This window comes from Melopsittacus undulatus, chromosome 3 (genome assembly GCF_012275295.1).
Source record: "Melopsittacus undulatus isolate bMelUnd1 chromosome 3, bMelUnd1.mat.Z, whole genome shotgun sequence".
NCBI lineage: Eukaryota > Metazoa > Chordata > Aves > Psittaciformes > Psittaculidae > Melopsittacus > Melopsittacus undulatus.
In genome coordinates, this window is record NC_047529.1 from 107,046,786 (window position 1) to 107,071,515 (window position 24,730).

Sequence of the window (24,730 nt, forward strand, 5' to 3'; positions counted from 1 at the left end):
CCACGTACTCTGCACAAAGGACTGCCTTAGCTGACTGGGTTGGTTGGGTGGAAGAGGTTGAGATGTGAAAGGAATTGTCTGTGAACCAAAGGTTTTTGTTTGTTAAAGACTTTTCTTCAACAATGCAAACAGAACTGATGTGGTGCAGAGGTGATGAAAAGGTAAAACAGGAACCTGGGAGGGAAGTGATAGGTGAAAACTGTGATTGAGTGGAAAAACCTCAAAGAGCTGATGAAGAAATTAAGTTGCTTGTTGGGTACTTACAGACAGGCTTAGCTGCTACCGCTGGACCTTCTGAGGCTTGCTCTGATCTCCCTCACCAAGTCTGGAAGCCAGGCTTTGGAGAATCCAGGGAAAAGCACCCTGGTACATGGGTTCTGAGTGTTCCCTCAGGCACATAGTGGTGCTGCATGGGACAGTAGCTGGGCAGCTGTAAGCAATCTGAACGTGCTTCTCCTCACTCATTCCTACTACAGCGCTGTGAGTGCTGGTGAGATCAGCTGAGGAGCCACTTGGGAAGCTCACACATAGCTCTTGTGCCCGAATTCTGGCATTCCAACGGTGCTTAAGTGTTTACCGGGCAGCAGCCTGTAGCACTCTGTGACCAGCTGTGCCTTGCAGCCCTGGTGAGCCCCATTGCTCCCCACTCACCGGTGTTTGGCCGGTGCTGAACGTGGCCAGATCGCTCCAAACCCCGTGTCTGGGGCCGGCATCGAGCAGACAACGCCTTCGCCGCCGCGTCCTCGTCCGTCCCCAGCTGAGGTGGCTGCAGAGGGCCTCAGCTGCGGCCCGGGCCGCAACCCGCCGCTCCCCGCCTCCAAGACACGAACTACATCTCCCAGCGGGCTGCGGAGAGAGGGGCCCGGCCGGTCCCGTGCCCCTCTCCCGGTGGGCGGCCCCGGCAGCGAGCACGACGAGCCGGGCGCGGTCCCGGTCCCCGTTCCGGCCGCGGCAGGTAATGGCGGGCGGGGCCGGGTGTGAGGGGAAGCCTGCGGGCTCGCTCCGTCGCCTGAGGGGGAGAGTGGCGTAAACCGCGGTCGGGTCGTGCCTCACCTCACCTCAGCCACTCCGAGTCGCTCCGCAGCCGCCCGGTAGCACAACCGCGGCGGTGAACCCGCGTTTCAGCCTGCACCCTGCAGCTGAGGTAACGGGGCCCGCCGGGTGGTTGAGGTAACGGGGCCCGCCGGGTGGTTGGGCTCCCGTCTGAGGTGAAGCGGTGCCTCGGCGGGACAGCGCTGAGGGAAGAAGGAGCGAAGTGAGTGCTCCGGTCCCAGCTTCCCGTCCTGTGGATGCCATACTGACACAGGTGGTTGGGTGGGCGGAGTGGGGACCCCCGAAAGCGGGTTCTGTGCTTGCAGGGCTTAAACACCATTGTTTTAGAGTGTGTGCCCCTCTGCCAGCATCAAAATGCTGTTAACAGAGGGTAGTATTAAAGTCTGAATAATAGCTGTGGGCTGGGTGGGGGTGTTTGGGTTGATTTTTGGGAGCAGAAAGTCCTTAATCTGTTTTTAGGGGGAGAGTGGATGGGACATTCCTTGCTGGAGCCAGGGTTGTTTGTCCGGAGTCAAGTTGTTGATAAGCTGGCCTCAGTGCTAGGAGTACTTCTGTGTAGTGTAGTCTACACAGGAGTCTGGCCAGGTTTCCTGGTTTAGTTAGGAGTAAAAGTTCTAACTATTGGGATGTAATAGACTGGTTTGGGTTTTGTTATTCATCTCTAAATGGGGATGTGAAATGGAACTTTATGTTCATGGGTCATTTGCCAAACCTGAAAACTGCGTGAATGAGCATCGTGTACATAGTCCCCTTTGCTGAACAAGCATTTTGGGGATGAGAAGAAAACCTTTTAAGTTTAATGACCATATTTTGTTGCGTAACTGAGCAATCTGCAAAGACCAAGCAAATGACGCACTCGCTCCTCAAGTTTGGCTCAGTTTGTCAGAATTCAGATGGGATTTTGACTTTGCCCTGCAGTTAAAACATATCATAATTGAGTGCATTGCTTAATTCTCCAATTCTATTGAATTAGGCTGCTTTCTCATCCCTTATTTCCATAGCAGAGCTTTACCTAAACTAAGAGAACTTGCCTAGTTGTTATAGATGAACCTGCGAGATGGGATCAGTCTTGGAAGCCAGTGCCTCAAACTTACTTACACAGCCACAAATGCAGGTTTGATTGGCACTGTTCTTTTGAGATGCATTCTTCTACTCCAATATGGATATTACTCCTGTCTGAAGTAAGCAGAAACTGAGACTTGAGTGCACAGATTGCTAATGTTTACTGAAAATCAATAGAAGATAGGCATCAAAAGCAATTAGGCAGCTTGGGAAATCGATCCACAGTTGAATTTGTCCAAGGACAAGGATTAGGTCTTTGTCAGAGCTGAAACCTTTATGGGGAAGGTCCTGGCACAGTGTCAAGTTCGTGACTTTGTTCTGTGTCTTTCCCAGTCTGAATTCATATATAAAAACTTGTGTGTGATTTCCTTAAATTCTTGTTATTTCTTCTGAATTCTCTTTCTTTTATAGGGGTAATCTTGGTGTTGAAGTAAATAATTGAAAATAGAGCACAGTTGGTGCTCTATCACTAGTGCAGCCAGAATCCACATGCAATTTGCCTGTGTAAATTGCCCAGAATAGGTCTTTGGATTACTGGGTGATTCAAAAAGCCATTTTTCCTCCCCTGTTGATCTACTGTACTTCTTGTATTTGGTCATTCCAGAGGGTAATACCATGTTTTCAGCCTGATTGTTTACCTGGGGTTTCAGCAAAGCTTTCAGTCCTACCCAGTAATTTTAGCCACAGAACTGCAATGTTTTGGTATGGTAAGCACTGCGAAACAAGTTCAGGCTTCTTAGTAGAATATACATGGCTAATTTATGCTAAGTAATTATGACAGGTAAATAAAAAGGTTTGGGGTAATAATTCCAGAATGCTGACACTCCCAGAAATTCTTGTTTCTTCAGTAATAATCTGTCAAGTAATTTGTCAGGGGAGAAGTAGCAAAGCAGGGATGGGGGTGGTAGGTGAAGTATAGCTTATAGCCCTAAGCAAAATGAATTGATTATCTTACCTATTCCTATGCATGTTTCTTGGAGTATAGCTGGAGCATTCAAATTTTGTGGCCAGAGGAGCAGAGGTAAAACCTTACCTTTGGGGCAGAGTGTGCACAGCTTGGTTGAGCCTGAAAAAGGAGTTATTTTTTCATACAACACATGTTCCAGAGCCAGGGCAGTCTTCTTTAATGTGCAAGTTCCAAATGTGGCAAATGGATTTCTAATTACTGTGCAAGTCCCTGAAGAAAAGTCACTTGGAAAGTAGAGCATTTTGCTTCTGTCTGAAGAGCTTTGGTTTGCTTATAATTAATGTTCAAAATACTTTCTCCCCTTCTGAATACTGCTACTGAAAGAGTCCTGGATTCTTCCCCTGGACTGACACATTATTTTTAATTAAAAGCATCATTTGTGTGTGTAAATGGGTATTTACATAAATAATAAAGCACAAAAATCTACTTCTGCTGTGGCATTTGTTGTAGTATCTTGGTCATGCTGGACTTAGCAGGATGGTTAATATAACAAATTTAACATACCCTGAGTCTTACAGGTTTTTTTTTATTGTTTGGTTTTTAGCTGCGTTATCAGCTTTGATATTTTTAAGCATATTTTTATTGTATTTTATAAGTACTTTCTGAGTGGCAGGGCTGGGAATATTATTGTGAGACTCGCAGTAGCCACGCTTTGTGAGTTGCTTCTTTTGTTAAGTGCATGCTGCTGTCTTCTAGTGCATTGGCCAGAATGAGGAAATGATCTGTGATTGTGTTTATGGAGTGAAGAACAGGAGCTTTTTTCTAGGTTTCTTGCCTGGAAAGTGAGCTGTTCTCCAACACTCCTCCCAGCTTTTCTTGGAAACATCTCTGCTGGGGATCATGAGGTGTAACCTACAAGACAAGTAAAGGCTCAGCAAACTTTTATTTGCATTCTTTCTCTACCTCAAGGAGTTCTTGTATTTATTGCACCCAGCAGTCAATTGTAAACTTGTTTTTCCTTTTTTGAACTGTGCAACAAAGGCACAGAACCATTTCTCTACCAGTTTTTTCTGCATGCTCTGGCTGCCCACCACATCTGTACCCTGGGTGTGCTTTGCTGTCTAATAGGAGTCTTTCTCTCAGGTTAAATGGCTGTAATATTATGAATCAAAAATAAAGCTCTGTTAAAGGAACTGGTCCTCTTGCCTGCTTTATGAGGAGTGTTAATTGCTCTCAGCTGGTGGGTACAGGTAGTGCACTTCTCTAGATGAAGCCCTTAAATCCAAAGGGGACTTAAATATTTAGTTATTATTAAGAGGGAGATGAAGTAGCAAGAATTGTTCTTGTTACATGTTTACTCTGGCACATCCTTTTGGTGTTGCAGTTATTTGATAGAAAATGATGACTACCATCTGTTCCCCTCCTCTCTCATCATTCAAAGTTCCTTTTCTTTTTGAGAATGAAGTCTTCATAGAGAGATAACAAGTTTCTATCTCTTCCTGTTTCCATAGTCACAACTTATAATAAAAGTGGGATTTCTTTCATTTTACACTCTCATACGTGTTTTCATTTGTGCTGCTCTTACTATTTGGAGTCATGATCCTAATTTACAAGGTGCACCTCATCTTACTCTCTTGCAGCTTGCCAAAAATTTCCTCTGGCAGTTCTTATATTCATCATTTCCATCTCCACACCTTCTTTTAACTGGAAGGTTTTCATGTACTTTGTTCCTACGTACTTTGGAGTGCAAGATTTCAAACTGTTCGCACTCTTCCCCTCTAAGGCACCATGTACACGTCAGTTCTGCATGTGTTAATAATTAAAGGGTTTAGTAACACAGTTTTCTAACAGTGCTATAATACAAAAAGCTTGTAAAGCTTTTGAAGATCTTTCCCTCTCTGATTTCATGGAAGAAACTTGAGAGAATTTGACTAATGGAAAATCCCACAGTAAAAAGGAGGACACATGTTGTGCTGTACCACCAAGAAGTATGAGAGGAATCTGAGTCTTATCTAGAGATCATACCAGGCAAAACATTGGCACCAATACTATGGCGGAGGAGGAAGGCAAACTTTTACTTTTTGGAATTGGAGGATTTGGTGAAGCTAAAAATAGAACCTGAATTTCCCTTAAAGCCTGAGGAACAATTGTCTTGGTCTCATTTCCTTATCTGTAGTATCCAATTCATTTGGTTCATCTGCATGCTTTTTCAGCCCGTCTGTAAAATATAGATACTGGCATAGGATGTGAGGAGGTTAACCTAGAAACTCTGGTGGAAGGCAGGGCAGAACAATGTACTATTCATAGCTTCTTTTCGGACACCAGGAATTAAATGTTGAAGTAAAGCTAAAGACATTCTTTGGAGTCTATTTGATTGCACTGTGTCACTGAGTTGGCTGGAGAGTGGCTAAGAGCTGTCTTAAAAACTATTACTGGCATGATATCCTTCTCTTTAATAAAAACATGTGCTTTGAGAGCTCTCACGAGGAGACCCAGCTTTCAGCTGTGTTCAGTCACAAGTTGATGCCAGGCTTCTGTCTTTTCTCTGCATCCATTGAAAAACCCCTCTGTTGTTGGAATTTGAGGGTCATTAAATAGGGTAAAGGCTGAATAGGATAAAATCTTTGTATGATTTAACCTTTGTATGATTTAACCTTGTAACTATCAAATGCATTATTATGACAATTTATAAAGAGTTCTTTTGCACTTAGTTACTGTGACATGGTCATTAGGTCACAGTAATGGGCATCACGCAGATCCTAGGCTGGATTCTGCCAGTTTGTGTTAATGGAGCCCAAGGGCTTTTTTTAGACTCTCTGAAGGAAGTGGGTTTGTTCAAGCAGAGTAGAAGCACAGTGAGGAAAATTGAGATAAACAAGACATGGTTTTAAGCAGCACATTAGAATGCATTGTTGGATTTGAAAGGCCAAGTAATGTTGCTTAAATGTGTGTTCTTGTAAACTGAGTATCTTCCTCTTAAAAATGTGGCATACAGTATTTTAAATTATGATTGTGATATGAGCTTTGACCAGCCAGTAGTTGCATAAATAAATGCCATCTCAGGGCAAGGCAAAGTGGGTAACAATGAACTTGGTCCCATGCTCCCTTCCTTTTATCTAGGCTTGGGTCTGAGTGCCCATCAGATTTCAGTGCAGTACTTGAAGGGACAGTAACACTTGACTGTCATAGTATCATAGGACAAAGAGGTGGGATAGATTGTAAAGGTGCTCAACTACTCGAATGAAGTGTCTCGGGGACTAACTGCAGTAAGTACAAGTCCTGGGTGATGCATACAGGTACCCCCAGAGCCTTAAACTGGCTCTGTGTTGGTTGTTACTGTTGTCCCTCTCTGTTGGTTATTCCTGATGTCCAAGGGCAAAGCAGATGAAGGGCTGCAAGGGAGCAGTGCCTCACTGCTGCAGGCCTGGGATGTAACTCAGTGGTGGTGGAAGTGTTATCCTGACCCTGTTTAAGGTGCAGTGCCCTTCTCCTGGGAGAGGTCTTGCCATCTCCCTGGGACAGAGTGTGGGTTTTCTCCTTCAGCCTTTCCTTGTTTGTATTCTTCCAAGTAGGTTCCTGCTGTACTGTCTAATTTCTGATTGTGAGCAGTATAGAAAAAGATTGTGAAACAGAATTATACCATCTCTTCCTGCTGTTTTGGAGATAGCATTATGTGCCACCTCCCTATGGCAATAAAAAATGTAAAAGCTAAATTTCTTACTGAGACAAGCCAGAAACTCTGTTGGATTTTTATTTCCTGTCTTTGAATTGCTTCTCTGCGTAGGATGCTTTATTTCATCCCATGCCTATCTCTCCTCCTTTCCTACAATGTTAATGTATCCTCTTATGCTCACCTGGGAGATGTTATCAGTTGTATGCAAAGCAATTTCTGTGTTGCTAAGCTATTTTGAAGCTTGTCATAATGCTCCATAAACTACATAAACAGTAAGCTTTTCTTATACAGATGTCTTGACTTCGTGTTTTTCTGTCTGTTTCTCGTGCTACATAAGGACAAAAAGGTGGTAGGTACCTGGAGCTGGTAGGATGGAGACTGAGGGTGAAGCCTTTGGGACTGGCCTTTTTAGTCTGTCAATGCTAAACTCATGGCTGTTAGAGGTGCCATGAGTTTTTGAAGTCCTTCAGTGTGTTGTTTTCCCTTCAGCTCAGCTGGGAGGAGTAACCTGCAACTGCTGCTGTTCAGATCTGTAAACAAAGACACTGCAGCATCCTTTTCAGTAAAGCCTGATGGGTGAGTTTATGTAACACAACAAAAATAAATGGGAACATCACATCTAAATTGAGCTGTTATTTCTCCTGCAGAATAATTATCAGTAAACCTTGTATCTGACAGCATCAGAGTGTCCAAAGTGCTCTGAGCTTCCTTGCAGCCTGGTAGTAAACCAGCTTTGGAGAGAAAATGTTACGAACTCTAAGCCATGATCACCTCTGGCATGTGTCTGAAAGCAGAACAGTCTCTTACTTCACTCAGACACTAGCTGTTTTGCACTGGTAGGATTTAGTAGCACCACTTGGAGCTGTGGGTATTGTGCATCATTTAAGCTATGATGCATTGTGTTTGGGCCAAAACAGATTTCCAGACATGAGGCTGAAGGTCTTTCCAGTTGCTTATTTCTCTAGTAACAAGTTTCATATGGATTCTAGTGCTGCAAGGCAGAGGTCAGTGATTACTAGTAGAACAAGATGGGGATTTTACCATTAAGCACTGTTCTCTGGGGCATCTGTTAGTGGATACTGCTGAAGACAAGGCATGAGGCAGGATGTAGCTGAGACGTAAATAATGATTGCTCTGAACCTGTGGGACTATTAACTGTTGTTAATGCATGAACAGTGCAGATCAAAATGCAAAAGATTGTTGAAAATTAAGTGTTTTCAATATAGGAGCAGTAAGATATTTTAAGAGAGTTTGGGGGTTTTCTTGCAAACAGTGTATTTCTTACGATACATTTGACCTTCAAGAGGAGCTAGGTTTTGGCCTATTTACTGGAACCATTACATTTCACTATTTTTCTTTCAAAACATGTTTTTAAAGTAGCCAAACAAAAACATTCTTCCTTGCACTCTAGGATAAAAGTACTGTCTAAGGTATTTAAGTGCTGTCTACAAACAATATCCACCCTGGGGTACAGCAAAGTCTTGGAGCCTAAGTACTTGACCATGGAATAAATGGAAATAATTCCTTCTAAGGCCTTGCCTTTGGTCACATAAAGAGAGGAAAAAGCCAAAGCAAAACATGAATGCCCTTTGAAGTAGTCATTTATAAAGGCAACATGCCAGCATGGCTGCATCAGGAGATTTCAGAGAATAGAAACACCAGCACTTTGTTGTTGTACATACCTGAAAACTGCGAGTATAGAAGAGTTTTATTGTACCTGTTTCTCCTTCCACATTTGTGGTGCTGTGTCATGGAGTGAGTGTGTGGGGCTAATAACTTCCATTTGATAGCAGATCTCGGTAGTGATTAGCAGAGGAGATTCTGCTGCAGATGCATCACGACTGAGGCTGCTTTATGCTGTTCAAATAACACACAGGAGTTTGAGAACTGACTTGAATAGCAAACTGGGGAAATCAGTGAGTGCATTTGCTCTAAGTGCTCTCCTTGGCACAGGCTGGAGTGGTTGGTAGGAGCATGCTGGGTTCCAGTAACTCATCACTAGCAACAGTCCCTTTGAGTGTGCTCTGAACTGGTGCAACTGCTGATGCACTTTAGTCCTTTCTCTTCGTGTGTGCTCAGGAAAAAAAATGTAGTATATAGTTGGAGCTCTAGGCCTCTGTGTTCATTGTAACTGGGGGATTTTACAAGCACTTTCAAGGAACCTGAGAGAGACTGAATATAGAGAGCTACTTGGGATCTGTTAGCAAAGAAGAATCCAACCAGTATCAAAGGTGGCTTCTTCCAAGTCAGAATGACATCTCATGCAGATTGATTTGTCACCAGCCCAATTCTCTGCAGGAGGAGACAGAACTGTTGTGAGACCTGAAGTTGGGGTTTGGTGCTTATTGCTGGATTGTCAACAAGCTCCTCCTCAAATGTTTGGTATCAATTGCAAAAATAGGGATCTTTTTGCATCACAGGTTCTTTGTACACGCAGCCCAGGGTGAATGCAGAGTGCACACGTTCACACACAATCCCTTCTGCTGCAGAAATCCTGATTTCTCATGTCTCTTTGGGAGAAGCAGAAGTATTTTTGGAGCTCTGAGTACTCAGTCACTTAGGCCATAGGAGTATCTTGCTAGAGAGTGGGTTGAGATTCTGTTCCTGGGTAAAACAGTTCTGTTAGGTGCTGTGCCTCTGTCACCATGTTGGCAGAGGTGCTGATACAACAAAGGCTAGGAGAAAAATTCCTCTGCTTTTCTAAGTACCCCAACCATCCTGCCTGGACAACAAGGCTCACACTGACAGCGGCTCTATTCTCCTGGCATGGAAAGCCCCATGTTGTGAGGCTTTGCAAACGAAGTTGGCCAAGAGTGTGATGTTTATGTGGTGCTTACATGGTTATACAGATGAACCTTTGTTGTCTAGACATGGCCTGAGTTGTGCTGTGATTTCAGGGAATTGCTGTTCTCTGTTCAGACTCAGTAATAGAAATGCTGCTAAATACTGTGGTAGGTATTATTTCTATGCAAAGTGCTCTGAGGTTTCTAAAAGCCCCTTCAGTTCTGCTTTGCAGTAAAGTTTAATTGTGCTCTGGAGGCTCCTAGACTGCATTGGTTTATGTGTTGAGGCAAGCTGAAATTGGATCAACTTTTTAATTCTGGGGTAATTCATGGCCTGAGCATGGTGGAGGTGGGGAAAGGTTCTCTGGTGCTCCAGAGAACATTGTGGAGAAAAACTAGTACCTCCTCAAACAGGAACTATGCAAGGTCCAGTAAAACTAATGAATAGATGAAGTACTTCCAGTGCCTATCATTCCCATCTCTCCAGCCTCTGAAGAGCACTTTTCAAGGCTGTAGCACTTGCGTGTGTAAGCAATAGATTTCTGTAGCTTGATCTCCATCTGCAAAGTGCCTGACTCCTGTGCAGGTGTTTTATTGGGTGCTTATTTTGACCATTTTATTGTAAGCCATTAGAAAATGAAACTCAAGAGGCTGACTAAAATGTGTCTTGTCACATAAAGGCACTTACAAGAGAGGTCAGTTTTACTCCTCTTATGATAATGTGAACTTCCATTAACTTGTGTTACAATTCCAGTTTTGATCTAGGAATAAATCTGGTGCAGTCTGTTGACTCTGAGCAATTTCAGAGCATCACAGAGCACAAACCTAACTAAACCTTCCAGCTCTGGAGAGAATGAAGACTATTCTGTGTCATAAGCAATGCTTGGGCCCTACTTAAGTTTTGCAGTACCTCCTATCTTAGCAATTCCCCAGCAAATGAAGGTTTAAAACATGTAATTCTTTAAAATTATGCATTAAAATGATGACAGTGCTGCTCCCCAAGCCACCTTGCAAACATTTCTATACTTAAAGGGATGGTGGAAAACATTCATTATTACAGAAAAAAAACATTAGCTGGGTTTTTTTCTGCTTGCAGCATGAATCAGTTCAAATCTATTCAAAATGGATTTAGTTTGTTTGTGTTCTGACTGAAGCACAGCAGCCCTACAGGTTATGCAGATGTGCTGTGAAATCAAGTTGCTGTGCACTGTGACAGAAATTTACGGCCTAGGGAAGGATGCTTTAGAGCCAGGAAAGCATGCATGTGGTCTTCTGGTTTCTCTTTAGAACTGCAGAGGGAGGAAGAAAGGGAAGGTCCTTCTGTCCTTTGCACTGCTGTTCAAGGGTTAGGCAAATATATCCCTGTTCCACTCCCTGAAGCTGTTTGGGAGGTAAAAGGTGGCTGCTCTCGCAGTCTTCACTTTTCATTCTCTCTATGTCTTGGGGGTTTTGCTCTGTAAGAATATGTATGTGAGCCATACTGAAGAGATGCTGTGCTTTGGAATTTGTGGGAAATCTACAGCTTCAGAGGAAGAGAAAGCTTTAAACCTGAATTATAGCCAGTCACATCCTTTACTGTTGAAGTTTAGCAGCAATCGCGTCCAGAGGACTATTTAAATACCAAGCCATGTGATATCTTTACTTGCTTTGACTTATGTTTTAACTAAATTTCTTTCATGTAAACCACTTAATTTCTCCCCATTTGAGTTGCACAGGTTAAAACATCCTAGTTCTGAAGCTGTACATAAGCGCTGATGTCCTGTGAGTGACAGAACATTGTGTAGATCAAATCCTGTCTTAAAAAGCGAGTACATGTCTGTAGTCTTTACAGAGTACATCACATGTCTGAACTGTCTGATGTGGCTTACCAGTTTTGTTCTTCTCTTGCAGGCATTATGCTGCTCGAAGTGTTCCTGCTTCTGGGTTCAGTCATCATCTACTTCTTATTTTACAAGAAGAAAGAAGAAACATTGCCCTTCAAAGAGGGATGGTGGGGCAAGGGACAAAAGCCTGATGCTGAAGAAGATACAACTATTCGACCATTTAAGGTGGAAGCTACAGAAGAAGAGCTGAGTGTAAGCAAATCTTTATACTGTTGAGATGTAAGAAATGGCCAAATAAATGCAGAACTTATTTGGAAGTAATCTTTATGTTGAACTAATAGTCACATTTATGAGAATGAGCAATGATGTGTGGGACTTGGGGGAAGGGATTTGTCAGGACTTCCCAAGATAATTATGGACAAGACAGATTTCACATATTGCTATGCAGTTTTACTCTCAGCTGGCTGTTTCAAGATTGCCAGTAAATAAACCCACTCTGTAAAGCCCAATAAACATAAAACTCATATTACAGATTACTCAGCTCTGTGTTTCTGTTTGTGCACCTCCCTCAGTTTGAGTGTGTAGATCAAAATATGAACAATATCTCTTCTTTTTTCCTTCAAAAGCAATTACAAACATTTCATTTTCTTCCCTGTTTTATGTGTGCAGCTGTGTTGGATGCTGCTTCTTCTGTAATTAATGATCTACTTTGATCAACAGCAGTACCACAGTGGTAATTACAGTAAACACATACATTGCAGAATGTGTTAGATAGCAACATTTTGATTCTATGTATGTAAGTTGGGGATTGCAGAATCTCATAGGTCTGTGTGGAGTAATGGTTCAAACAAGACTCATTGGATTGACCATATTATTAATTTATAATGGATTCCTATTCTCTCAGTAAGGCCTGAGACAAAACTTGTGTTTGCCCTTCTTGGTAGTATCAGTGGGCATTAATCTCCAATATGTTTCCTCCTTATACAGCAGACACAAAGCTAGATAATTTCTAACTTACAGATGGTTTTGAAACATGCAATTCTGTATTATGGCAGCTATTGCAACATAGTCCATTGGTAGAAAACTCTCTTCCTAAATGTATTCTTGCCTAAACCCTGAGTTGCAGTTACACCAGTGTGTTACTAACACATTTTGAAGAGGTGTTGCGCATGGACAGAAAGCATGTATGTAAAGACATGGTAAAAAATCCATGCTTTCTGTACATGTGTTAAATGCCCAAACAGTGAGCTTCTGTACTAACATCTTGCCTAGGCTGGTATTGCCTGTTCACTGTGAGTCATGCATACACCTAAGTCAGAGTCAGAGCTATCTCTACTGCTGTATTAGAAAATGCTGTTCACGTTTAAACCCCACAGAGGCTTGAGTAGGATTAGAGCCTTCCACCCTCAATTCTGTGTCTCTGTATGCAGTGGGAAGGGGCTCTTGGCTGTTCTTCCCTGCCAAGCGATTTTGGACTGTTGTGCAGTATCATCAGTATCCCCTGTAACCTTGAAGTGCAGTAGGAAGGTGATTTTCATGGTTATTCTAGATTGGGAATCTTTAATTCCAGTCTAGTTTCACCAGCTTGGTGGCCATGCAAAATCCCTCAGTGTTTCCCAGTGGAGACATCCAACCCTTTGGTTTGGGAAGGAAGACAAAAGGTTTGGGCCAGATTGTGAGGTTGGGCTCGCAAGTAACCTGGGGAACAGCACACCGTGGAAAGGCATAAAGACTTAAACTGTGAAACCACTGTACTGTCAGATGAGTGTATTGTCCTCTGTGGTGACAGTGTTCAGAACACCTGTAAATGGAAGAGGAAGGAGGCCATCTGGAGGAGAAAAAGAACTGGAACAGCTGATGGAGCATCAGCAAAATGCACAGGTGTCATTAGAGATGTTATTTTCATTGTTCTCATTGAACTTGGAAATAACTAGAAACCATGCACAGTAAAGCTGGAGCCTGAGATGGCACACACAAGTGCTTGTAATGTCTCTTCTTTCTTTTTCCCTGCAGGACTTGTATAGGAGACTTGACCAGGCTCGATTCACTGAACCACTGGAGGACAGTTGTTTCCATTATGGGACTAACTCGGTGTACCTCAAGAAGGTTGTCTCCTACTGGAAAAACCAATTCAATTGGAAGAAACAAGTTGAAATCCTCAACAAGTACCCACAGTTCAAAACTAAGATCCAAGGTGTGTGTCTTTTTCCCTTAAAAAATTAACATTAACGCGTAACCTTGTCTGCAAGGGATCTTGGTGGCAAGAGTGCTGTGTTTGTGTTGTGTCATGTGGGCCTTCTCTTCCTGGCTGCTGTAGTGTAGATTATTGGCATTGTTGCTGAAGCAGCAAGAAACTCCTTCATCACAAGCCTTTAGGACATGGAATGACAAATGGAATTCCCTTGTGCATGGATGGGTTGTCAGCTGGTGTTAACAGGAGCCAAGCACAGGCATTTGGAAACAGAAGCGGGATCTTAAGATGTACACATGTTCCCTGGCTTGCATGCAGTCATGCAAAGATCCCCACAGATGTCTCCTCTTGCTCCATGTAATTCCCCGGCTGCTGCTGTCACTGTGATGCCATCAGCCTGGCAGCACTCCTCAGCTGGGCATGCTGCCTGCTCAGGTTGGCCCTGTTTGCAAGGCAGATGTGCTCTGCTGCACCATTTCAAGCATTCCTGTGCCCAGGAAGGCAGGATGTGCCTTTCCCTTGCTTGATGTGCTGCCAGGTGTGAGCGAATGGTGTGGCTTCTCGTCCAAAGCACAGACACCTTTTGAAAGAGGCTGTTCAGCACAGGGACTGTTTGTGCTGGAGCTTGGTCAAACCGGATGTTTCACATGCTTGAATGAAGGTTGTGTGTGGGTCATTTGGGGGTACAGGTGTTGATCTAGAGCACAGCAGGCAATTATCTCACATGATGGCAAAATTTAAGCTCAAGATTAAGCTATTATGTTTTCAGTTGCACCCATAATCGTACGTTATTTCATAATATTTAAAACTGATTTTGGACAATAAATGGTTGTTACATAGGGGTTAGAACATAAAGTTTTTATTTAAAGTGGAAAAACCATCATGTTAGACAAGAAAGGGAAAAGAAGCAAAAGACAGTGCTCTATGTATAGCAATAGGAAGAGAAATTTCAACACTAGGAATGATTACAGAGATGAGACATGAAAAGGCAAGATCAAGCATGCTGCATAGCAGATTCCCAGCTTCTGTCATCACTTGAAAGTTCTTCAGAGAATACAGAAATCCACAGAGTTGTCAAAGATGGGGAAATCTGTCAGTGAAAGGGTGGGATTGCTGGTGAGCTGGAGCTCAGGAGAGCAAAATGTGCTTAAATACATCAAGAACTGAGGCATTCAGGCTCTACTAAGAGCAAATTACTGTTTCCTGGAAAGCAAAGCCCTGAATGGGTCTGAGGAAGAACAGTTCACCTCAAGCAACTAATGCAAGCTGTGTGAGACCTACTGGTTGTATTGTGATGATCACAGAGGAAATGGGTCTGCAATTTTTACCTTTTTACTTAACAATGAGGAGACTGGAACTAGAACACGGTTTCCTGTTTTGGTTTATACAAAGAGACACTGAAAGCTTTGGCCAAAAGGTGGAGAAGAACTACAGAACTGAACACTTTAACCTTCTTTCAGCATAGCATTGTTTCAGATCCTTGATTCAGCTTGGCTGGTTTATCAAGCAGTTGTGTGACTTGATTACAAGAGGCCTCCACAGGCAGAGAATACTTGCTGAAGGCTTTTTACATTCCTTTTGCTGTAAAGCTCAGATCAATGGCTGGAGACAGAATCCAGACACATTCAAATGATGCACAAAACAAGGGAAGTGATTAAGACCCCAAACAAAGAGCTGCTGGTTATGACGAATTCTCTGTCTCTTGGTGCCTCCAAGTTGCAACTGTATGCAAGAAGTAAAATCTGTGGTGGGCTGAAGCTTATCTGGTGCCAGAGAGCAACATTCGGGTAAAATTTAAGGGTGCTTGGACTAAATGATGTTATCACCTCCTCTGCCTTTAAGCTGTGTGAGTCACTGTGTTACCGTTAGGAAATTGCTTCACTTCTATGCCTTAATTTGCCAATTCATTTTAAAACAGAAAGATGCCGACCTCATTTGGCTGCTGTGGTGCTTAATTCCTCATTATAAAGTACTTTGAGGTCCTTGGCTAAAATGATCCAGAGAAGCACAGTGTCTGGATACTCACCAAAAACAAAAAAGGGTTTCAGAGAAGATTTATTCATGCTCTGTTCTGTGCTGAGTTTCAGTGTCATGGGAAATTTGGGCACGCTAATGACTTACTTTCTTTATACAGGCATTGATATCCATTTTGTTCATGTGAAGCCTCCTCGTCTGCCTGAAGGCCAGTCTGCAAAGCCACTGTTAATGGTTCATGGCTGGCCTGGCTCATTCTATGAGTTCTACAAAATCATCCCTCTGCTGACGGATCCTGCCAGTCACGGCCTGAGTGATGAACACGTTTTTGAAGTCATTTGCCCATCTATCCCTGGTTATGGTTTCTCAGAAGCACCCCACAAAAAAGGTATGGTCTGTGTGAAGAAACTATCTCACAGTGAGATAAACCCCATTAGCAGAACAGGAACTCCTGGCACTTGTTTTTTCCCAGTCCAGAAACAAAGATCCTGTGTGCCCTGTGGGAAGAGGAAGATAAGAGTGTGATGTCAGGTGACATCATTACTTAGTTTCAGGAGCGCTGTATATATAATTTACAAAGGACTATAAAAAGTTATGAAGTGACAACTCATGAATTGAAATGGAGTCAATGAATTGTGTGGGGGTGAGCAGGAAGAGTAAACTTAATTTGTTACTGTTCCTCTTGGGTGTTTCCAACCCATATTCAGCAGCATTATACAGGTAGGTGAGAAGCAAGGGTTGAAACAAATCAATTCATGTATTTGCAAGGTAGGTTGCAGCCAAATTCCTGCTTGTTCAGCTTGTGCTCTGGTTTATACAAGCATAAGCTGCAGCTAATTGGAGCAAAGTAGTATTTAAAGTGAAACTGAGGTTAGTATTTCATTATGTGTGCAGAGGAATGATGTGGGGAAGGCTGTTTTTCTCTGCTTCCTTGGTTATGATTTATACAGTCACCATTTAGTGGAGAAGTGCATTACTTGTGGCAACTTCAAGCTTTTCATCATTAAGATGAGACTCTGCTCACTGCACACAAAATGGGAACACATTCCCTGGGCAAGGCTCACTGGCAGGGCTCTGCTGGAGTATGAATGCAGCTTAAAGAACTCTAGGAACCCCTTGGTGTGGCAATTGGTGGGGTTAGGAGAACATGAGCCTGCAACAAAGGCCTTGTGGTTTCTGCTTGTTCCCTAGACCTTGCTGTTAGGCAGCAAGGAAAACTAGACTTTGAACTTAAACTTTGCTTGTTTGGGGAGAATAAATGCTGCACAGGCAGAAGCACAGCTGGAATTACTGCAACAGTGTTGTTTGTTTTTAACACAGACTTCAATTCTGTAAGTGCTGCTTCTGTTTTCTATGAACTGATGCTCAGACTGGGATTCAATGAGTTCTACACACAAGGAGGTGACTGGGGATGGCTCATCTGCACCAATCTGGCCCAGATAGCTCCCAAGTGAGTACCCTGCTGGTGCAGTGCTGCATGATTGACATGCAGAGCTGCTTTATTCTTTGAATAGCCACTTCTTGTGCACTTGAGAGCTCCTGTCCAAGTCCTCATCTGTAGTTTCCACCTTCAGTACTCAGAGTTAAGCAGTGATCCAAAATTACATACCTTAGTTTACATTGTATACCTGTTCTTTCAACCAGTAGTGGAGTAGTTTTGCAATGGCCTCACTGGGTCTGGAGTGGGAAAAGTACTTTTAATAGAAGGAGGATTTATGGCTTAGTGCCCAGGAGTGTGTGCTGATTAGTGACAGTTGCCCCTCTGACTTACCATTTTGGGGTGAAAAGCCGCATTACAAAGTATAGACAAGGACATGCTGTAATTAACAGGTTGGAATTTAAGTACCTATTGTCAATGTTTGGTAATAACATTTTAAATATAACAACTTTGAATTACATTTTACTTCTGTTAATTTATGGGGACCTTTTCTGCTTTGCTTTTCAGCCATGTGAAAGGTCTCCATTTAAATCTCGCCTCAGTTTCCAACATGGGGTTCACTCAGCTGCTCTCCATCCTGCTGGGCCGCTATCTTCCAGGGCTCTTTGGTTTCCAGGATGAAGATGTCAGGCGGATGTTTCCCTTCTTAAAGAAAGGAGTCTACAAGATCTTGATGGAGTCTGGCTACGCTCACATACAGGCTACAAAGCCTGATACTGTTGGTAAGACAAAAACCCCTTTTGAGCTCAGAATATTTAGTCTGGTCATTTCATAGAAACCAAACATAGTGCTTAGGGTATGCAGAAAATCAGGTTTTGTCAGGGAAGCTAAAGTAAGAGGTTTGAGGGCTTAAAAGGCAGGCCCCTTTTCTGTATCCAAGTCAGAGAAGGTTGCATGGGGGTATTACACTTGCTTTTGAATGCAGAAGCAAGTAAATCTGCACCACAGAACTGAGCATGCTCTAAGTGCCACTGACCTAATTTTCAGTTTTCATTAATAAAACAGTTTATTCAATACTTTTCCACTTCTGCTATCACTGGGGACTGTAATTCTAGTTCAGATGCAGCTATGCTGAGAGCAAAAGATACTTTAGAGTAGATCACATTCAAATGATCCATTGTAATATTTGATTTGGTATCATTATGATGCGGCCTACAAGGATGCAAGAGAGGGACTCTTCATCGGGGGCTGTAGTGACAGGACGTGGGGTAATGGCTTCAAACTGAAACAGGGAAAGTTCAGGTTAGATATAAGGAAGAAGTTCTTTACTGTGAGGGTGGTGAGGCACTGGCACAGACTGGCCAAAGAAGTGGCAAATGCTCCATCCCTGGCAGTGTTCAAGGCCAGGTTGGACAGAGCCTTGGGTGACATGGTCTAGAGTGAGGCATCCCTACCTATGGCAGGGTGGTTGGAACTGGATGATCTTGAGGTCCTTTCCAACCCAAACCAGCCTATGTAATCTACAAGAAGCTTTAGCTTTTAGCTGTCTCAGCACACAATGTAGCTTCTTTATAGGGGTAAGTGATACCTGAAAAGTAAAGTCAAATTTAATTTTCACTCAGACACTTGCAGACTTTCAGGGAAAAAAAGATGCACCTGTGAATGTGCTATCTAAACTAATCACTCAGATTGCTTAACTGCTTAAGTATCTGAGTTTTAAGTGTTTCTATTCTAAAAACATCATTTGCAACTGAATTGGACATACTGAATATATTTTAATTTAGTGCAGCAGCAATTTATTTGTGGATTTTATTAAGAACATAGCTAAGGAAAGTATTTAAGTCTTAATGTTTTTCTATAGCTTACCTGCAGAAATTCGTATGTTCTTAAAATGTGTAGACAAAATGGGAATTTTACTGATTTTAAGTAATTTTGCTTGAGTTTTGTTTTCTAAAAATTACTAGTCTCTTAATTGTGTTTGTGCTTTATGAAAAGATGGGAAGCTGGTAGCTGGACAGTGCCAAGCCATGTGCCTTCTGCTGTGGCTTCCCTCAAATGGGACTCTTGTCCCTATCAGTAATACGTGGTCTGTCAGAGTGAACTGTGCTTGACTGAGAACCAGGAGCCGATTCAGGTTTGGGAGCTGGAGCATTCCTGCAATTCTGAGGACAAAGAGGAGAGGAGCATGGCAGGTGGCAGGTTCCCATAGGGAGAAAAACACCCTGAAGAAGGCAACGTAAGGTGGCTTGAAGAAGCACAGCCATGGAGGCTACCACAGTCAGAAAGACTTGTGGTACTACAGGGCTACCTTGCCAGCTGCTCTAGGCAAGGAAGTTGTTTCTGGCTACTGAGATAGCCAGATACAGATATACACATAGTGTATGTGTATATGTATTACACACGCACTGTGCTTCCTAATACTATACTCTTGATTGCCTCGCTGGCTTTTCATCAGTCTGTCTTGCATGGATTTGGTTTTACACAAACTCTTTGGGAAACCTGCATGGAGCATGGATTTGTTTTCAACTGGCTGGAATAGGCAGTGCCTGTATTCCAAGTACTGTTAGGATCAATGTCAACTTTCCCTCTGTGTAAACAGATGTACCCTTCTGTGTTCACAGTATGTATATGAGAACAGGCTATTGCTTGTCTAGCAGGTCAGCACAACTTTTTCAAACACTTGGTATTTCAGTTATCAGTATTAGTTGTTTGAGAACTGAAACACAACTATCGTATTTAAATAGCAGTTACTGCTGAAATGGTGCTAGGTGTAGCACAAGGCATCTTTCAGGAAGGTTGGGTTGCATGGGTGGAACTTCAAATATATTGCTGCTCCTTGGGACAAGCTTTTTCTAAGGCTTTTCCTCACAGCTGAGACAGTTTATGGTCCCATGTATTTCACAGCACTAGGATTAGCAAAGTTCCAGGTGCAGGTGTGTGTTTTCTGTCCAAGCAAAACAAACTATAAAAAGTATATTAAGCCTTGTTATACATGAAGGCAGCTGGCGGTTGTTAATTCAGAACATGGACCTTTTAGTAAAGCTTTGCTCTTCCTTAATGACTTTCTAATAATCCTTAAAATGTTTGTGCCGTTAGATAACATTGCAGATTCTCCCTGTCATGTGTAGGCATGTGGGGTTTGGCCCTGTAATGCTGTTTAATACATGACAACTTCCAGATTAATGGAAGCAAACCCTACTTGGCACACAGTCCTTAATCGTATTAGCTTACAAGGGGTGGGGAGGAAAAAAGCCAGCAGAAATCCAATACTGTTACATCAGTTCAAAAAAACATATGGTGTGAGCTAATGTGGAGTCTATTGGTTTGCAGATACTATCAGTTTATGAATCAGTAATAAATAGCTCCAACTTGTTCTACTGTATTTATTTAGGAATACAGCTGTTGGAACAGCATTGTAAAGTTATTTACCCTGTGTTACAGCTCCTGCAACAGTCTGAGTTCAATAGCAAGGTATCACAATCCTAGTGAACTTTTCCTCCTTTTCAGGCTGTGGTTTGAATGACTCTCCTGTAGGACTGGCTGCGTACATCTTGGAGAAGTTTTCTACATGGACTGATCCAGAATTCTGTAGTTTGGAGGATGGAGGACTAGAGAGGTAAGCAGTTACTCCTGCGCCACTTTGGACGAGGTGATAAAGTTGTAGCCAAAGAAGTCTGTCTGAATTGATCACTTCCCATCTCACAGGGAGCCTGTAGAGACCACAAGAGGTGCAGTGCTGTGCCACAGCATGCAGAAAAGCAAACAGGCAATGAAGGCTGAGGTACTCCCTTCCCATTTTGATCTCCTAGAAGAGAGATCTGCAGCTTCTGGGTATTGAAAACTGACCTAGGTGGAAGAATCTCGTTAGGACAGAAAAACAAAATTTCAGTTCTACATTAAGGGGCTGGGAAACAGAACTTATGACTCATTTTAATACTAAAAGTTAACACTCCATGAATTTGCTTTAGATTCATTCATAGTGGCTTCATCTACCTACTGTTTGCTAATTAAAGGATCATTCTTGGTATGAAAGAGATGACTTTGAAGATTGCAGGGTACATGGCAGTAATGGAGTAAAGGGGCACATGATGAAAAGGACCAGTGACCTATTCAATGGATTTGAATAGAGAGTTTGCACTGCATACAGCTAATTTGATATGAAACACACTCTGTTTACAGTACATGTTGTGATGGCTCTACTGAAGACTCATGGTAACATTTCACATTATGAACAGTAAACGGCACAAGCTGTTTCATGAGCTTGTCTGCTCCTACTCTCCCAGTCTATGGACAGTACAGTGCTTGTTCTGAGTCTGCCTTCCATGTAGGAGTTAAGATGTCACTTCCCAGTTTGTGTCTGAGGGCCTTTAACATGCCTGAATGTTAACATGTCAGTGACAGGCAGAGTGGGAGCAGCTTCACCTCTCAACTTGCTTCTTAACCAAGTTAACTGTTTTTTTCCTGAAGCGTTTTTTTTCTTGCAACTAAATCAAAGTCAAGTTCCTCTACAGTAATGGTATTCAGTTCTAACTAAGCAATCTCTGGGCTTCCCTATTCAGGAAGTTTAACCTGGATGATCTGCTCACCAATATCATGATCTACTGGGTGTCAGGCTGTATAGTCTCCTCCATGCGTTTCTACAAAGAAAATCTGCAGAAGGGGATAGGTACACAGAAACATGAAAGGTAAGTGTTCTGGTTGCACCCAGGCTGCTTATGCCTTATGGCTGCTGCAAGTTTCTGAATGCTGAGGAAAAGCACTGCTGTATCACAGTGTTCCCCTGCAGGACAGGTTGTTAATAACACCATGTTGTGCTTGGAAAACACAATAGTTAGGTAAGAATCCTGAACCATCAGTAAGGAGATGTGACTGGAGGCCCTGCTTGAAGACCTCCCATTATTGGTGTATCCAACTGGGGAAGAGCGCCTGCGACTGAGGCATGCAGTCAGTTTTGTTTATAGCTTATCTGGATGGTAGTTCTAGGACTTTCTACAAAAGATTTAAGTCCTCTGGAAGCAACTTCAGCATACTGACAAACTGCACAATCTGAAAGTCACTAAAACTGATGTTCCTGCTGTGCAGACACTTAAAACAGGAGCTTGGTTGCATATACTTGTGTCAGCTTGAGTATTAGTGAAGGCTTAAACCTGCCCTGAGCTATTTGCAACCACAGCTCAGTGCTGTGGTATTTAGCTGTGAAATGATGCTCCCAGGAAGGTGACTTGGTTCTTGTAGCAAGTACACAGTGAGCAGTATCCTGTTCTGGTTCTGCTGACATGAGATGAACTTCTGTGTGCCCAGAGGAAAGACTCTCAAAGACCTATGTAAAATCAGGCTTCCAGTGGTTATGTGCCCAATAATTCTTTTATCTACATTTTAAAATCTGACTCTTCTGACAGTGCAGCTTGAGTGTATGGGATATTTACATCTGGCAGTGTTGTTCTGTTTATAACAAGCATGGATAATTCCAATTTCTAAGATACTTTTCTCCTCAAATCCAGCTGCTTTCCATCGCTTAATAACATGCAAAATGTTGTGTAGAGTGCCTTCAGGCTAGTTAAAAGCAAGAGCTACTTGACAAGGTGAAGTCTCTCATTCAGAAATGTCTTCAAATGTAGGATGTGGACATCAAATTTTGATTACCTAACAACAGCATGCCCAACTGTTTTAAGAACAACATTTCCTTATGACTTTCCATTTCTTGCTGGGTTAAGTGTTTGAAAGACCAAACCAATTCTCTCTCTTCTCTCAGGCTCACAGTACAAGTACCTACTGGCATTGCCTCCTTCCCTAATGAAATCATGCACACGCCCCAGGCTTGGGCCCAGAAGAAATACACCAACATCGTTTCCTTCCATTTCATGACTCGAGGTGGCCACTTTGCAGCTTTGGAGGAACCTGAACTTCTTGCTGAAGATATTCTGCAATTTGTTGGGAAAGTAGAGAAAGAGCAACTTTGGAGAAAGAAAGAATAACTCCGCTGACAAACAGCAGGGTAACAGCTTATAGCTTAGCACATGTACAAGCCTTACTAAGTACTGTTATACATGTATATTCTTGACCAGATGTGAGAGGACAGCAAGACCAATGCAGTATATCTCGATGAGATACTGCCATGGAGACCTACTGGTTGTGGGTTGGGTCTCTTTGTTCAGCTAAACTGAGACAGTAGCATGAAGATCACTTGGTTATCTTCTCCCCCAAGCAGACTTCTAAACTGTGTAGTTCTGTAGTATTCCTGACCCTTGCTTTGAAATTGAAAAACAGAACTTAAACATCAGAATTAACTAATCAGAGTTTATTAAAGGCTTTTTTTTCATGGCAGCAGTAAAACTTGAGTTGGTGTAGGTGTGAAGTTCCTCACACAAAGAATGGGAACAGCAAGACCTAACTTGTGTGAGTGCAGGGGTTAGTCAGCATCGATGATCTGCAGAACCCTTACACTAGCCAGCTGGCTACTGCTGGCTGCCCTTCCCATCCAGCCTGGGCTGTTGAGCAGCTTCCTGGCTGGGAGGAAGCTCTGCTCCCTTCTGCCTGGCTCCTTGTACAGCAGCATGTGAAATGGACCAGCTCAGACAAGAGGGAGGGACTGGGTCTGAGTAAGTGTAGCTCAAGCTCCCTCATGCACTGAATTTGTACTCTTAACCAAAGTCATGGCCCTGGACAGGCTCAAGACACTGTGGCTTTGCACTGCGGCTGCAGAGGATTGTAAATACCTCTTCCTAAAGAACAAAAGTGCGATTAATTAAAAATAAAAAACCTGCATTAACATTTTGAATAATACCTGTATGCTTCTTTTAGATGTTGTAATAGCTGAGATTTTGCTTGGTGATAGCTGAGAAGCACCAGCTCAGACCCTCTGTACTGCATCTGTTACAAAGGTCAGATTGAAGGCAAACTGCTCAAAGTCAATTGTATTTGAAGGGCTGCACGTTTTTGCCAGCAACAGTCCCTAGTGTGAGCAGTTGAGCTTCAAACACTCTCAAACTGTATCCAGATGACTGATTTCAGTCTGGTTTTGTTCTCCATTCGCTGCTGACATACTTCCCTACCCCTGCAAGCACAGGGAAATCTAATCCACCACAAACACTTGCACAGATTAGTATCATTTCACAATATTAATTGAAATGGAAGCTGTTAAGCAAGAGTCACTCCACCAGAGCCCTGCTCCATCCCACAGGGCTTTATGCTCAAGAATACCACGGGGCTTGTTTCACAGAAGGCAAGTCAATGTTCCTGCTGGCACGTTTGAATCTTGGTGCTAAAAGCCACCTGATGCCCCATGACAGAAAATCATTTGGGCAGATGGGTGGCAGCACAGCCCACATCAATTTCTGAGCAGAGCCTGGGACCTCCAGCCCCCTTTCCTCTCTGCCTCCTGTGCTTCTGCCCTGGGCACCAGCAAAGGAAGGCACAGCAGCTTCTGCTGCCTCAGCCCTTCAAGCTGTACTTGAGTTCCGCAGGACAGCTAACTGCTTTCACATTAGCAGTGAGCACTAATTCCACGTTTACTTCTCAATGCTGTCATTAGTCACAATTTGTGTTCTTATTTGTAAAATACTGTGTGGTACAGACAGGAATAAAATACATAATGGTACTGGAATGGGTTGCCCAGGGAGGTTGTGAATGCTCCATCCCTGGCAGTGTTCAAGGCCAGGTTGGACAGAGCCTTAGGTGATATGGTTTAGTATGAGGTGTCCCTGTCCATGGCAGGGGGGTTGGAACTAGATGATCTTAAGGTACTTTCCAACCCTAACTATTCTATGATTCATCTAAAACAGGCTCTTCTCAGAGAAAGCCATCCCCACACTTGTTTTTAGGTGCAGTATGTTAAAAAACATTGCTTATTCAAGAGGAATCAGCTCACCTCTGACAGCAGCTGTTCA

At 42.9% G+C, this 24,730-nt stretch overlaps 1 protein-coding gene across 1 annotated transcript; it reads left to right on the forward strand.

Moving 5' to 3' along the window:
* The first annotated feature begins 931 nt into the window (after positions 1-931).
* On the forward strand, positions 932-23,161 carry EPHX1 (epoxide hydrolase 1). Its single transcript, XM_005151863.3, has 9 exons — positions 932-955; positions 11,369-11,553; positions 13,315-13,495; positions 15,627-15,854; positions 16,787-16,916; positions 17,412-17,626; positions 20,352-20,460; positions 21,404-21,529; positions 22,597-23,161. The coding sequence occupies exons 2-9, from the start codon at positions 11,374-11,376 to the stop codon at positions 22,817-22,819; spliced, it is 1,392 nt and encodes a 463-aa protein (XP_005151920.1). The 5' UTR covers positions 932-955; positions 11,369-11,373; the 3' UTR covers positions 22,820-23,161.
* Positions 23,162-24,730: the final 1,569 nt, after the last annotated feature.

Coding starts and splice junctions, on each gene's coding strand:
- EPHX1 (XM_005151863.3), top strand. CDS start 11,374: ATGCTGCTCGAAGTGTTCCTGCTTCTGGGTTCAGTCATCATCTACTTC. Junction 11,554..13,314: donor CTACAGAAGAAGAGCTGAGT/GTAAGCAAATCT, acceptor TTTTCCCTGCAG/GACTTGTATAGGAGACTTGA. Junction 21,530..22,596: donor GGTACACAGAAACATGAAAG/GTAAGTGTTCTG, acceptor CTCTTCTCTCAG/GCTCACAGTACAAGTACCTA.